Source organism: Alosa sapidissima, chromosome 12, assembly GCF_018492685.1.
Source record: "Alosa sapidissima isolate fAloSap1 chromosome 12, fAloSap1.pri, whole genome shotgun sequence".
NCBI classification, from domain to species: domain Eukaryota; kingdom Metazoa; phylum Chordata; class Actinopteri; order Clupeiformes; family Clupeidae; genus Alosa; species Alosa sapidissima.
The window spans coordinates 21,222,874-21,238,012 of record NC_055968.1 but is presented as its reverse complement, the minus strand read 5'-3'; the positions used below and the strand labels follow the sequence as shown (position 1 = coordinate 21,238,012).

Sequence of the window (15,139 nt, the reverse complement as noted above, 5' to 3'; positions counted from 1 at the left end):
GCTGTATGCCCTGCTATGCCTGGTGTGAAGCAATCCTGCTGCTGTCAGGTGGCTTGTTTGTACAGGTTTTCAGGCCATGTTTGTACAGGTTTTACCTTGGCTTTAGCTTTTCTTCTGAAGGGGTGTATGCTGGAGTAAGGAAGGAGTAGGTGGTCTGACTGGCCTAGGTGTGGTAGTGATGTTCATATAAAGCTTTTTGAATGTTAGAATAATCCTTGTCTTGTGTGTTTTCTCCCCTTGTAGCACATGCAATGTGTTGTGTAAATTTGGGGAGTACCAACTTTAAATCTGCATGGTTGAAATCACCGACTATGATATGAGCTGCCTGCATCTGGGTAGTTATTCTGTTGTGTACTGATAGTGCTGTGCAGAAAGACTAAAGCAATGAACTTTATTGAAAAAAGTCAAACAGTGCTCCATCAAGTGGAAAAGAGAGGTAAGTCACTGTAAAGGATGAACATTAGCCTACAGAATGAAACTACACAGGTTTTTGACATAATAATAAACAAGATATAAACAATATAATAAACAAACATAATAAACAAATAAACAAAATAAAATAACAATATATCATTATTTCCTCTTTGACAAATAATTGTATATTTAAATGGTTTTATTACTCTTTAGAGTGTTAATGAATGTCGACGTTTTGATACATTCATTAAAATCACGCTGTCTACGAAATTGGGTTTTAGGCCTATCTCTTGTTTACATAACATGTTGCGTACTTCCGGTGTTCTGTTCTTCAGCGAAAGCTCAACCATCGTTTCCTTTCGAGCAAAATAAAGTGTCCAGAATGAGCTCAACGACGTTAGTAGAAGCTGCAGGGTGACAACTCCGTCAATCCAAGGATGCATATGAAAAAATGTCTTCGAAAATCACAGATTTTTTTTTGCCGCTGATCAAGAACGAACCGTCATTACCAACCAACAAGTTGTTTCACTAGTCAAACCGTGCAACATAGTGCATATAGTGAGCTAGCTACCTTTAGCAAGTCGGCTAGCTAGTCAACTAATTGCTGTTTGGTGACTAGCTAGCTCTAGTTTACAAGCTGATAGTCTGCTTACCTCCCCAGACTCGTAATCATTTTCATCCCTCGGTTGCATTTCCGTTCTGCTGTAAGGGTACGCGATTCACGATTTTGCCAGCATGGTGAGTTCATTTAGATTTCAATCATCTTAAGCAAAAAAAGCAGTGAAATGTTTTAATCTTTACGTTACTTCCCTCCGGAGATACGTACATAACACATTTATACAGTTATTCCGTGTTGTTTGATGGATAGATTGACAATGGATTACTATAGTTCAATCGATGCCAGCACCAGATTTTGAGTTAAAAAAAAGAATCTTCTGTCAATCGACAATATGTAACGTGAAATACTGTTGTGTTTTGCTCACTCATGAAAGCATCTACAGCGTTTATATCCTAAAAGCCAATGTTGTTCTTTTTATGACTGTAAACCGTGTGCTCTAATCATATAAAAGCCATGCTAATGGGGTTATTTCAAATGATCTACCGTTATTGATAAGTTTTGTGAGGTCTAATCGTTGAAATCTTATGAACAGTGTCAGTGATTACTTATCTCACTACCTCAGTAATCGGCCAGTGACCGATGGTTTGGCAGGAGAGTTGCAGCTCTGTTTTGAAGAGAAACTGTCTGTATTCCTGCAGAAATTATTCATTTTAAACATTTGTAGTTATGTAATGACAGATTTCCTGAGTTTTCACGCGCGAATACCATGATTTTGACAGCTGCTGCACGCTGTTGAATGTATTACATCCAGTTGACTCAAGTTACTGTTAAGCAGGCATGTGAATCTTGGTCGTTATGTACACATACCAAAATACCATTTGCGTGCTGCTATGTTGCTTTAGAGCGAAAGCTTATGTCCCATTGAGTCTTGCTGTAAAGGCAGATCTTTATGTATGCTGTGAACTAACACTGCGTACCCTAATTTGAATGCCAGGCAAAGTGCAAATCAAAAGACTAACTAAAGCTACTATGCAAAATCTATTTGCGAATTCACTACCATGAGTAAGACCCCGAGCACAAACTTTGTTGGGTCGGCTGGAAGCTTCATGTACAGCACAAGAACTTTGCTCATTGACTGACTTTGCACTTAGCTTGGCATTTAAATTAGGGCCCTGTGTGATTGAATCGCAGAAAGAGATACTGGGGACACCCGCAGAATGGTGATCAATGCTTATGATTGTTTCAGGATGAGGCCTCTCCCCCACCGTTGACAGATCTCTGCCTGTCTCTGGTCAGCTCCAAGCTGGAGCTGTTCTGTGTGAAGCAGGCCGATGGCTCCCTGTGCCTTCGAGAGTCTCTGGTCTTCCCACAGGAGCTAGCTGATCAACTGCTCTGCAAGATGGCCACTGAAGGTGAGCTCACATCACACACACACACACACACACACACACACACACACTTTCCTTTCAACTTGAGAATATGAGGTGTTGAATGGTCGTCTTTGTGTTTTGTTTGTTTTGTTTTGTTTGTTGTTTGGTTAGCCAAAATGGAATGAGTCACTGACAGCAATGCATGTTTAAGTGATTACATAGTATCACTTTAAGTGATTACATAGTAATCACTTACAGTATATGTTTAGATAATATATGTGTGGCATGATGCATGCTGAGAGACAAGTATTCAAATGCTGCTGTAAGTATATGTGCTGCTATGAGTGGCACAAACAATTCATTGTGACACAAAGTGACATTTTTCACTCTCTTCCAGGGTTACTGAATGACAACACGGTAGGAATCTTCCGGAGCTGTCAGCAGCTGCGTCTGCGGCGCGCCTGCATCCGCACAGCGCGCATCTCGGCCGAGGCCTTCCACCGGGCCCTGTGCCTACATCGGCTCCTGGAGCTGGACGCCTCGCACGTCAACGCCGACCTGACCATCAGCGACATCGTGCGCGGCCTGTCCTCCAGCAAGGAGCTGCGCGAGAGCCTCCAGCGCCTGGTGCTCAATGGCCTGACCATGACGTCGCTGGAGGAGCCGTCGCGGCGCTGCTTCGGCGCCCTGCAGGGCCTGCGCTCGCTCAGCGTGGCCCACGTGGACTTCTACGACTCGGGCCTGGCCGACGTGTGCACGCTGCCGCGGTTGGAGAGCCTGGACATCTCCAGCACGTCCGTCACCAACCTGACGCCGCTGCTGGGGCTGCGCGCCCGTCTTCGCTACCTCACCATGCACCAGCTCAAGCGGCTCGAGATGACCACAGCACAGCTGCTGGCCGTCCTCAGCCAGGTAACATGGGAGTGAGCCGACATCTGTCTAGTGGATTTGATGGAAGGACAAACATTCAGTAACATCACTCTTACGCAATGTAGTGTAGTGCCTCCCTATTAAATACTATCAATCAATCATGGACAAAAAGCGTCTGCCAAATCCCATAACCAATCAATATATTGTGCAGTTTGACCATGCAAGGAAGGTTAGATATTGGTCTATAATTGTTCAGAATTTGTGGATCCAAATTGTGCTTTTAAGTAGTGGTTTAATAATGGCTGTTTTAAAGGCTGATCATGCTGAACATGTCGCAATGCATTAGCACTGTTTTCCCTTGATGAAAGTGAAACCACGAGTTTTCCCACATCTCAACTTTGGCCAAAGTTTTCAGAAATAATCATTTTCAGTGATACAACCTCATTAAATAATATGAATTTTCAATATGGGGTCTTAAAAGCCATGTATCCTTCTAGCCATAGCGTTTTTGTTTCAAACATAAGCCTAATCTAAGCGTGCTCAGATGGCGTGATAGACCAGGCGCTGTTGCTCACCTGTCCATCATCGTAAAGCCTGATTTGATTGGTCCGCCCGATATAGGGCGAGCATACTTCCACCACAATGAAGCAATGCCAGACCGAGCAGTCTAGGCTACTCTCTAGAGCATTAACGTGTATGTTAAAATCACCCAGTACAATTACTTCATCATATTTGACAAGTGCAATCAACAATAATTCAGGAAACTCCAAAAGAAAATTAGAGTTGTGACTAGGGGGTCTATAAATGGTTAAATCAAGAATGTGCTGTTGACTTCTAATAACCATGGCTAAATGTTCAAAGGTTGAGAAATCTTGAAATATACATTCAGTACAGGTGAAAAGGTTTGAAAAGATGGAAGCGATTCCACCTCTTATTTACCTTGTCTAGCAGAAAATAAGAAGTCTGGAGGCGGCAGTGGATGATAACAAACTTTCAGTAAGAACCAGACAATTCAGTTTAGGTGGTGAACGACGCAGACACTGGAAACCGCCTAAACCAATGGCAAAACACGGAAATCACAAGATACAAATGGCGAAACACGGAATTCATTAGAAAGCAAAGTTTTTTGCCCAGCTCAGTGGGTGGGTCATTTTGACTTTGTAGCTCATTGTCTACATTACTGCATTTGTTCCAATCTTACTGAAGTGAGTACAAATTGGATATAGCTCAGAACGTCTACCAGAAAGGAAATCAAATCACCAAATGGAAAAGAATAAGAATAACACCAATGAGGAAGTGCCAGTGAAATGGGAATGGAGAGCGACGTGAGTAAAGGGAAGATACAAGTTTGTCATGAGATACTGGATAGGTGTGGAATTGCCTGAGGAAGAGCCAGTAAGATATAGGAGCAGAATCATCTCATTTGAGTGGCTCCAAACTGGCCTGGGAATGCCCATACGAACCTTTGGCAGTTGTAACGTGTAAGGTCTACATGCTAACCAGGCTAGTTCCAAAAGTTTAGTTTCACTTTCTCTACCACACGATAAAGCCTTTGGCCTTGGTTGAGTTCTGTGTTCTCTAGGTGCCCTTCTAGTGTAATTGTTATGTTTACATTTTTAAATTCTTCAATTTAGAACTGACTGTGCAACCAATTTTTTTGTCTGTGCTGCTACATTTGTTAACCTGGTCGTACAACTATTCCTTGGAAAAATAAATAAATATGAGCATCAAGCCCTGCTTAATGTTCCTCCCATTTCTGTTCTAGCTGGATGGCCTTCAGCATCTGGACATCTCGGATGACAAGCAGTTCACCTCGGACGTGGCAAGGCAGCTGCTGGAGAAGCCCGGTATCCTCCCTGCGCTCGTCTCGCTGGACGTCTCTGGAAGGAAGCAGGTGACCGACACTGCCGTCAGGGCCTTCGTGGAGGAGAGACCCGGCATGACGTTCATGGGACTGCTTGCCACCGACGCCGGATTCTCCGACTTCCTGTCTGGAGAAGGCACTCTAAAGGTAAGTTCACAGGATGCTCTAAACATGAGAAAGGAAAAACAAATGGCTTGGGTTGTAGTTGTGCTCTTTTTAGTAGTGCACTTTGGGAAATAGAAGTGCAGTTTTGCTGTGTTTGTTGAGTTTGGTGCTCGGTAGTGCAGTGGGTGTAAACAGACATTTGAGACCGAGCTTGAGAGCGCACACCTGTCCATCAGCACTTTGCAAAGAGTAGGTTCAGTTCCCAGAGGTGATGGCCAAATTAGTGCAGTATATTCTTGGATGTGTTGAGGTCTGCTGACATTAGGAGCATAACTATAAAAGATTATGTATGTCAAGTTTTTCCCCTAACTTTAACAACCCTGTTTTCTACTTTGTTTGTGAGTCAGTGTGTATTAATATGCAGGGGCATGCTACTTTCATGTAAGTTCATGCTAAAAGGCATAGCATGAATAACTTAGCTGCTAAGTCAATACTATTATTTCCATATAGTTGATTATGGTCCTCATTGTCTTCCTTCTGTAACCACTACCATGACATTGTATAGGCTTGTAATTGTGTAAGTGTGTGTGTGTGTGTGTGTGCGTGCGTGCGTGCGTGCGTGTGTGTTTTTTTTGTGTGTTTGGCCTGCAGGTGACGGGCGAGGCGAATGAGACTCAGATCTGCGAGGCGTTGCGGCGCTACAGCGAGCGCGAGGGCTTTGTACGCGAGGCCCTCTTCCACCTCTTCAGCCTCACACACGTCATGGAGAAACCTCGGCCAGATATCCTCAAGGTACAGCAGCCAGTACCTCAGAACATGAGCAGTATGAGGCAGGCAGGCAGGGGCTCCATCAAAGCGCTCGCTGCCTCCCTCCCACGCCTCCTACATTCTCTAACCCCGCGTCTGCACTCGCCATCCACATCCAGCTATTTTTACAGCTGGCATTGCAATGAGTCATCATCCACTTTCTGGTTTCTGGTGGTGTGTGGTAATCTTCCTTGCATAAATATTTTTGTTTGACTCTCTCCCTCTCTCTCCCTCTCTCTCTCTCTCTCTCTCTCTCTCTCTCTCTCTCCCTCTCTCTCCCCCCCTCTCTCTTCCTGTCGTTCTCTGTCCTTTCTCTCCTCTCTCCTGTGCCCTAGCTGGTGGCATTGGGCATGAGGAACCACCCCACCACCCTGAACGTGCAGCTGGCGGCCAGTGCCTGCGTGTTTAACCTGACCAAGCAAGACCTGGCTCTGGGCATGCCAGTCCGGCTGCTCAGCACCATCACGCAGCTTCTCCTGGAGGCCATGAAGACCTTCCCCAACCATCAGCAGGTAGAGCGCACGCCTCCGTCCAGCACTCCTCCTGGGTCCTCAGACCGCTTGTTCTTCCATGGACTTGTTCTTCTTTGTTCGTCCACATTTTTACTTAGTTTCCTTCTTTGTGCCCCTGTAATTCTGCTGGTGGAACAAGGTACACAGAAGGCCATGGCATACTATGAAGTGCGCACATCCAAAAGTGTTTCAGCAGGTGCCAAATCAAAAAGGGCATACAAGTGAAAAAGTGAAAAAGACTTGCCTGAAGAAGATCGTAAGATCGAAACGTTGTGTCTTTTTTCTATTAAAAGTTGAGTCGTTCAAAGGCAGTGTGCAAGTCTTTTTCACTTTTTCACACAGAAGGCCATGGTCATGGGTTTGATACCCAAGCAGCACACTGACAAACTGATTAAAAGCGTAGATATGTCACCAAATCACTTAAAAGCAGTATCAAAACTGATAAATGTAAATCAGTACAACTCTGTTGATGTAAATGTAAATCAATAGAACTGTGTTGATCAATACAATTTACTAAATGGGATTAAGTGTTGTTGTCTGCATCCTTCTTTTCCTAAGCTACAAACTGCTTTCGCAATTCGCAGCACCCTCAAACACTTGTCCTTCTCTAATGGTCCTTAAAAAGCTGAGGCTGACTGTGACTGTAGAAAACAACCATGACATTGGCAGGGGTTCTGAATTGTACTCCCACATTTGTCAAATTAACTCCTGTACTGCGAGAGGAGAGATTAAGCTTCGCTGGTCCAGTCAGTCATTAGCGGGCCCATGGCAAGGTCACGAGTTAAATTCAGCGCTCACAGAAACACAGCTGAGAATGCTTTCAATTAAAGCATCTGTCGATTGGAAGTGACGTGACCGTGGTGCTTATTGGAACGGCTAGTGAAATAATTACTTCACTGCCAGTCTGCCCGTGTTTAATTCTGTTGGGAAACTTCTGTTTGGGAAGTGGATTTAGTGGATTTTTTTTCTCGTAACAATACTATTTCTTAACAACCCCATTAACAGCGGCACAGACTTTGACCTCAATGGCCACACTTATCTAAAAATAAATACAGTAATGACTATGTGTTGTAAGATGTCAGTAAGCTGTGCTGTGTCATTTTTAAGTCAATTGCAGTAATTAGTGTGTTTTATTTCTGGCTTGGGAGCAACCTGTGACATTTCAGAAACTGGTGTTGTCATGGCTATGACTTGTCAGTAGAACTGGCCATTGTGTGGCTCCACAATGACTCTTGATTTTGTTTCTTCCCTCTGCAGTTGCAGAAGAACTGCTTGCTGTCCCTCTGCAGCGATCGCATACTGCAGGAGGTCCCTTTCAACAGGTCAGTCTATGGAATCAACACTTCTGTTTCTGCAGTCCCCTAACTGGTTTGACTTTGAGGGGTGTCTGTTTGGGGGGGGGGGGGGGGGGGGGGGTGCATTCTATAAAGAGTGCCTATAAGTAGGTGCTGCTGAATGCCTGCATGCTTGATCTTTGTGGGTCCACTGAACTGCATTTGTGTTTTAATCCCAGATTTGAAGCAGCTAAATTGGTCATGCAGTGGCTCTGTAACCATGAGGACCAGAACATGCAGAGGATGGCTGTCGCCATCATATCCATTTTGGCTGCCAAGGTAGACAGGGGTCTAAGTCCACAGTGCTATTATTGGGCATCACTATTTTTGTATTTTATAATGGCTCTCTTCATCCAACTGTCTCATTTCTACCCGTACCCCCTTCTCCCCCCTCTCCTCCCTCTCCTCTCCCTCTTTTTCTCTCAATCCCTCCATCTCTCTTTCTCTCCATCTCTCTCTCTCTCTCTCTCTCTCTCTCTCTTCCCCCCTCTCCCTCTGCAGCTATCAACGGAGCAGACAGCACAGCTGGGTGCGGAGCTCTTCATTGTGAAGGTTAGAGCTAGCGCCACTGACAGGCGTGTAATTACTAAAGTGGAGCACAGCAACGGAAAAAACCCAGCAGCAGCCAAACACCGCCTCATTTTTATTGTGTTTGGCAAATTGTGAAAAACATTCCGCATGTAAATGCAAAGCATTTAAGAGTAGCTATGATCTTGTCATTACTCAATGTCATAGAATAGCTGAAAGGTAAATAGACATGTATGTCCAAAACTATACAAGTATGCTGTTAAATCCAAAACAATAATTAACTCTGATCAAAGTTTCCATAGACATCATTGCATCACTGCAGATTTATGACTTGAATGTGCTCTATTTGTCTATTGTGTGGATTTTATTGTCAGAAGAACTTTATTGATCTTGGAATGTCCTCTGCATTCACAACCTTTGTACCTGCTCTCCTCTCTTTGTCTTTAGCAACTCCTGCACATTGTTCGTCAGAAAACCACCCAGGCAAATGTGGATGCCACTCTGAAGTTCACTCTGAGCGCACTGTGGAACCTCACCGATGAATCCCCAACCACCTGCCGACACTTCATAGAGAACCAAGGCCTGGAGCTTTTTATCAAAGTGCTAGAGGTAACATCTATGGGCACATACAATACCCTCCAGAATTATTGGCACCTCTGCTAAAGTTGACTAAAAACCGGTATAAAAAATAATCTGTTGGTGATTTATTGTAATCTCACAATGGAAAAAAATAGGAAAAATCCAACCTTGAAGGAAAGCAAATTTATTTTGAGAAAAAGGAAAATCTCATAAATAAATAAATTGGCACCCCTGCTAGTTATACCTTCTTAAGCCTCCCTTTGCCAATAAAGCAGCTTGTAATATTCTCCTGTGACACCCCATAAAGTTGGAGAATACCAAGCAAGGGATCTAAGACCGTTCATCTTCACAAAATCTCCCCAGATCGACCCATTCCTAGGTCCACACTTGTACATTCCCCTCTTTGACTCACCCCACTGTTTTTCTATGGAGTTTAGATCAAGGGACTGAGATGGCAATGTCCGAAGCTTGATTTTGTGTTCAAAACCATATTTGTTTTGTTCATTTATGAGCATGTATGCACACAGCATATTTGTGAACAACAAGCAGCTCGCCAAGCTGACGTCCTCAGCTAGTTATTAGGTTAACCACATCTGGGTTAACCACATCTGCGCAGGTGAAACATTGCAAACTAGAAGGACACTCAGAGTTTGCTGACCTATGCCAAGGTCAAGTGCTATAACTCGCATGTTGGTAAAAGTGAAACAAAATGTATGGATCTGCCCTGCTATTTCAATACGGTCCCAAATGTGTTGTGGTCTCCCTGGGTATGCAGTGTTACCTACAGTCACTGTATGAAAAGTCAGTGCTCAGGGAGGCACATAAGATTCTAGATGATCCTACCCACATACTGAATCAGGAAATAGCATTGCTACTATTTATATTTCCCCCGGGGGACAATAAAGTATACTTTATCTTATCTTTATTTTATCTTATCTTTATCTTATCTTATGCCTTTCCACTTAGTTTCATGAAAATCAGGCCAGTGGTTTATGCCTACAGACAAACAAGCCTACAGACAAACATTAACGGTGGTTGAGGTGACACTTGCCTAAATCTTTCCAGTTCCTGTAGTCTGAGTCACAAAGGTCATTGTTAGGACGCATTCTTATGGATGGAAATGTCCAGCAGTCCCATTTCCCAGTCCCTGAGAGCAAAATGTCAGTATTGCTTATTAGCTCTCTACCCTGCAGTTATTGCATAAGGCCTTACCATGACCCTGTGCATGTGATAGTCATTTTTGCATAAGATTTACATAATGACCTTTACGTGTTTCCCCCAGGGTGATTTGTTTAGGTGTGTTAGATGCAGAAGTAAAGTAACAATTGAATCATTTTCTTCCTTTCAGTCCTTTCCAACAGAGTCTTCTATTCAGCAGAAAGTGTTGGGATTACTGGTAAGTGGAACTTCCTTTGGTGTGTTTGCTACATGGCTATAATTTGTAAACCATCATTTTCAATATCTGTTATTCTATCATATAAATTTGGTATACTTATGGGCCGTGAAACTGAAACTCAGCCCTCCATAGCTGTGTTTAGAGACATACTCTGGTCAAATCAATTATCTGGTCTGTAGCATTATGCACTAGTCGGATGAGATGTTTACTGTGCACTTTTACCATATCGGTGTCAAATCAATCGGCCGTGTATTGCAACACCAGTTAAATCAATAGTCTGGTCTATTGCCCCGATGCAGTCAATTCAGATGTACACGCTCTGGCCTTCACATGCTCCTCTGCAGGGCCTTTCTGACCTCATCTGTGTGTGTGTGTGTGTGTGTGTGTGTGTGTGTGTGTGTGTGTGTGTGTGTGTGTGTGTGTGTGTCTGCGTGCGTGTCTGCATGCGTGTGTGTGTGTGAATAGAATAACATAGCAGAAGTGGGGGAGCTCCACTCGGAGCTGATGGATCAGCGCTTCCTCAGCCACATCAGCACGCTGCTGCACAGCACCGAGGTGGAGGTCAGCTACTTTGCGGCGGGCATCCTGGCCCACCTCACCTCCCGGGGAGAGGGCCTCTGGACCCTGGACATACCACTGCGCTCCACACTGCTGGAGCAGTTGGTGAGTGGGTGTGTATGTGTATGTGTGTGTGTGAGTGTGCCTGGGCTGTGATTGGGTTAATCAATTTCACTTCACCAGAAAGGACTCGCCTTGGTGTAGCTTCCTGTTACCTATATCGCCGCCGAACTCGGGCCGTGTGTGTGTGTGTGTGTGTGTGTGTGTGTGTGTGTTTTAATTGCCTTTTATTTGTCTTTCCTCAGCATGCAGCTATAGTTAAGTGGCCAGCTCCAGACTGTGAGATGGTGGCTTACAGGTGAGACCTTGGTGAAGATCTGAGTGGACTTCAGATGGGGGGATGGGTGTAGATTCTGTGTTTGGTTGTGTTTGTGATTTCAGTTTACCTAATGTCAGTCCTTCATACAGTATGTTGCTTTTTCCTGGTAATGAACTCCGACAAGTGTCCTCATATAGTTATAATGAAACTGCTTTTTTAGTTTATTTCTTTTGTTTTATTTCCACGTGTAGCAGATTAGTGTTACTGTTTGTTTTGTGTGTGTGCAGGTCATTTAACCCTTTTTTCCCGCTGCTGGAGTGTTTCCATACCCCTGGGGTCCAGCTGTGGGCAGCCTGGGCCATGCAGCATGTCTGCAGCAAGAATGGTAAGACACACACACACACACACACACACACACACTCACATGTGACGTAACACACACACACACACACACACACACACACTCTCTCTCACACACACACACACACACACACACACACACACACAGACTTTCAAAAGCATCATGCCTACAGTCCCTGTGGCCACACAACGCATAGATGTTACACAATACCTCATATTTCTAATGATGACCATCCCAGTCTACAGTAGACACACAGACACTCACACTCTTTTCAATCTGGTGGATTACAGATTAGATGCACGTGTGTGTAGGCGTGTGTCTTAATGCCGTAATGAGTGTTGGCATTTGGCGATGGTTGTTTGGAAGTTGATGCAAGATGTTGTCATCACAGTCTTATACAAAACAAATTTCAGTGAAAACTGACAATTTTTCTTTACTGGTGTATTTGTGGCTGCAGTATGTCATACCATACAGTATGTTCGTATGCTTGTTTGTTTATTTGTTGTGCAATGACCACGATGCTAACATTTAATCTTATCTTCAGTCAATAAGAAGAATATAATTTGTAAATTCACCTTTTACCTCTGACAATGATTTAACCATGTGTATATTATGCCACTGTTTAATCACATTTCTCTCATGTTGTGTGTTTGTGTGTTTTTGTGTGTGTGTGTGTGTGTGTTTGTTTGTGTGTGTGTCTGTATGTGCGTGCAGCGGGGCGGTACTGCAGCATGTTGCTGGACGAGGGGGGCCTGCAGCAGCTGGAGACGGTGGGTTCGCACCCAGAGACCCACGAGGACGTGCGCAAGATGACCAAAAGCATCCTGGACAGCCTGCAGATGTACCAGGCCCGCACGGGACAGCTCCCTGGACACGGGACAGCGCTGCCTCACACTCGCTCATAAAGGTACTACACACACACACACACATACTAGGGATGTCACGATTCCGATTTTAAGTCGAAATCAATCGAAATTACATCTCAATATCGAACTTCGAACTCAAAGGTAGAATCGACAATGTAGCCACACCCCCAATGTCGAAGTTTCTTGTAGACTATTTGGAATGTATGTCAGGGGTTCTGATATAGAATGACTACACAAAATATGGAATAATTATACAAAACTCTCCATTTTCTTTGTTGGTTCAATGGATGTGTATAAAATGGGACTATACATATGCACAACTATTGTTGGATAAAACAACATGAATATTACATTTCTAGGGATTCCTGTGAATATTTCAGGACCCAATATGCTGCATCTTCTTATTGCTAAGGGATATACAATGTAGCTAGAAAGTAGGGAAACACCAAAGGGGGGAGAGGGGCATTTTTGATTAAATGTAATTGAGACATAGTAAGATTGATCTGATAATGTAAAGCACTATACAGATTGTACATGAAAAATGTTGGATATATATGAATATATGGATTCCCAAGAGGCGAAGCTTTCAAATGGTGTATAATATTACTATGCTACATAGCAATATGGTGCATACCATTGATTTAGAATGTTGGGAGGAGGAGGGGAGCACTGTAAATGTCCTTTGTTAAGGCATACAATGCACATTGATAAGTACATATTCCATGAACACTAACCTTGGGTCTCTTCGGAGAGTGCTGAAACAATCAAATTATCATTCTGTGCTGTTTCTCGTTCTGTTTCGGTTCACGTCTATGTTTAATGTTTGTTCTGTTTACAACCTCGTGGTTGGAACGATTTCAAAATAAAAGCCCTCGAAACAGATTAGGTAAACAACATAAAGAATGCATTAATAGTAATATTTAAAGAAGATCAAAAATCGAATCAAATCATGACTTTAGAATCGAAAGTTAAATTCTCTCACACACACACACACACACACACACACACACACACACACGATACCCACCACTCAGCATACCCACCACCCAGCATTGTGACATAACACTCACATAAAGGAGCTGCTTCTATATGAATGGACATAGACAATTCACATGCACACAAGATAGTCACCAGTATATAGAATACATACACATGCACTCAGATGTGCATGTATTAACATGCAAGTACAGACATACTATACTACAGTACAATGCTACCAAGCAACTAAAGTGTAGTTTGTACACTACATCTACATCTACTCGTTCACTTACGTACATGTTGCCACGTTGCTTGCATTTACGGTCTCAAACACACAACAGTGTTCAGTCACAGACTTCCAAAAAGCCATGCAGACACACACACTGTGGATGTCCAACTCGGGGGCCCCTCATGGTGGCCCGAAAATACCCAACAAATTATATCCCTTCCCTCTTAAGTAGAGGGGAAGCTGAGTGATGCTCACTGAAACGCCTACTCTCCCTTCTCATCCTCTCTCTCTCTCTCTCTCTCTCTCTCTCTCTCTCTCTCTCTCTCTCTCTCCCACAGAGAAAGATGCGCAGTGACATGGGCCAACCCCGCCGGCTGCAAGATGCCAAACAGCCAACAGAACTGGAAGCTTGGTCTGGATGAGTGTGTGTGTGTGTGTGTGTGTGTGTGTGTGCAAGTGTGTAAATAACTTGTGTGAGGGTGTCTCTCTGAGTATGCAAGTGTGTAAATAACTTTGTGTGTGTGTGTGTGAGAGCGTACACTTGGGGGAAGAGTCTACAACATGACATGGATGAAGCACAGTGATCCAGCACCCTTGTTAAGAAAGACCAAGATTGTGTGAGTGAGTGAGAGAGAGAGAGAGAGGGGGTAGAGGGGGTAGAGGGGGGCAGTCAGAGATGGAAAATATAACCTAATGCATTTTTTTGCACACACTTGATGATATTATTTATTACTTCATGTCTGTTTTACTTAGGATACTGATCATGATAAATATTATGAATACTGTTACCAAGACTATATGGAAAAAAGGCAATAGGAGAAGCGTAAGGAAACCGGACATGCTGATTAATGTTACAGCACATGCAGCATGACACACGAGTGAGGGGGTCAGTCTTCACTGCAAGTACAAGTGTGTTTGCGTGTGTGTGCACCTGTCTGTCTGTCTGTCTGTCTGTGTGTGTGGGTACATGTGTGTTGGTGTGTGTGTTGGTGTACGTGTTGGCTTGTGTGATGTCGAGGGCGAGTGGAAGCATGCATGTACGCATGGTTTGAAGCATGTGTTAAATCAGTTTGAATGTCTCTTCAGCCATATATGGACTTTCTATGAAAATGCAACTCATGACTTAAGACTTGCTGTGTGTTGGTAAAAGTAAACAATGACTCCTCGGACTCAAGTGGCATTTAATATATTTGTGAAAAATGCATTGACTAAAGAACTGAGGAGTGTGCATATAGTACAATACAGATCTGTTTTTTTATGCCGGCTGTGTGTTTTTGTTCTTTTTAAGAATGTACATAAGAGTGTGGCAATGTCTCTATACTTTATACTCTGTGTGTGTGTGTGTGTGTGTGTGTGTCTGCGTGCCTGCGTGTTTGTGCATCAACAGCTATAGTATGAATGGTCATCAATTTGAACTGCATGAGAGTTCGAAGACTTTAAATAAAAAAAAAATATATATATATATAAAAAATTTAATCAGTTAGCTTTGT

General features: G+C 43.5%; 1 protein-coding gene across 1 annotated transcript; it reads left to right on the top strand.

Moving 5' to 3' along the window:
* Positions 1 to 636: 636 nt before the first annotated feature.
* Positions 637 to 14,907, top strand: zyg11 (zyg-11 homolog (C. elegans)). Its single transcript, XM_042111961.1, has 16 exons — positions 637 to 1,152; positions 2,220 to 2,385; positions 2,741 to 3,255; positions 4,979 to 5,224; positions 5,834 to 5,974; positions 6,325 to 6,501; positions 7,759 to 7,823; positions 8,015 to 8,114; positions 8,337 to 8,387; positions 8,811 to 8,972; positions 10,291 to 10,338; positions 10,804 to 11,001; positions 11,202 to 11,254; positions 11,503 to 11,600; positions 12,291 to 12,483; positions 13,988 to 14,907. Exons 1-15 carry the CDS (start codon positions 1,150 to 1,152, stop codon positions 12,479 to 12,481), a joined length of 2,214 nt encoding a protein of 737 aa, XP_041967895.1. The 5' UTR covers positions 637 to 1,149; the 3' UTR covers positions 12,482 to 12,483; positions 13,988 to 14,907.
* The last annotated feature ends 232 nt before the right edge of the window (positions 14,908 to 15,139 follow it).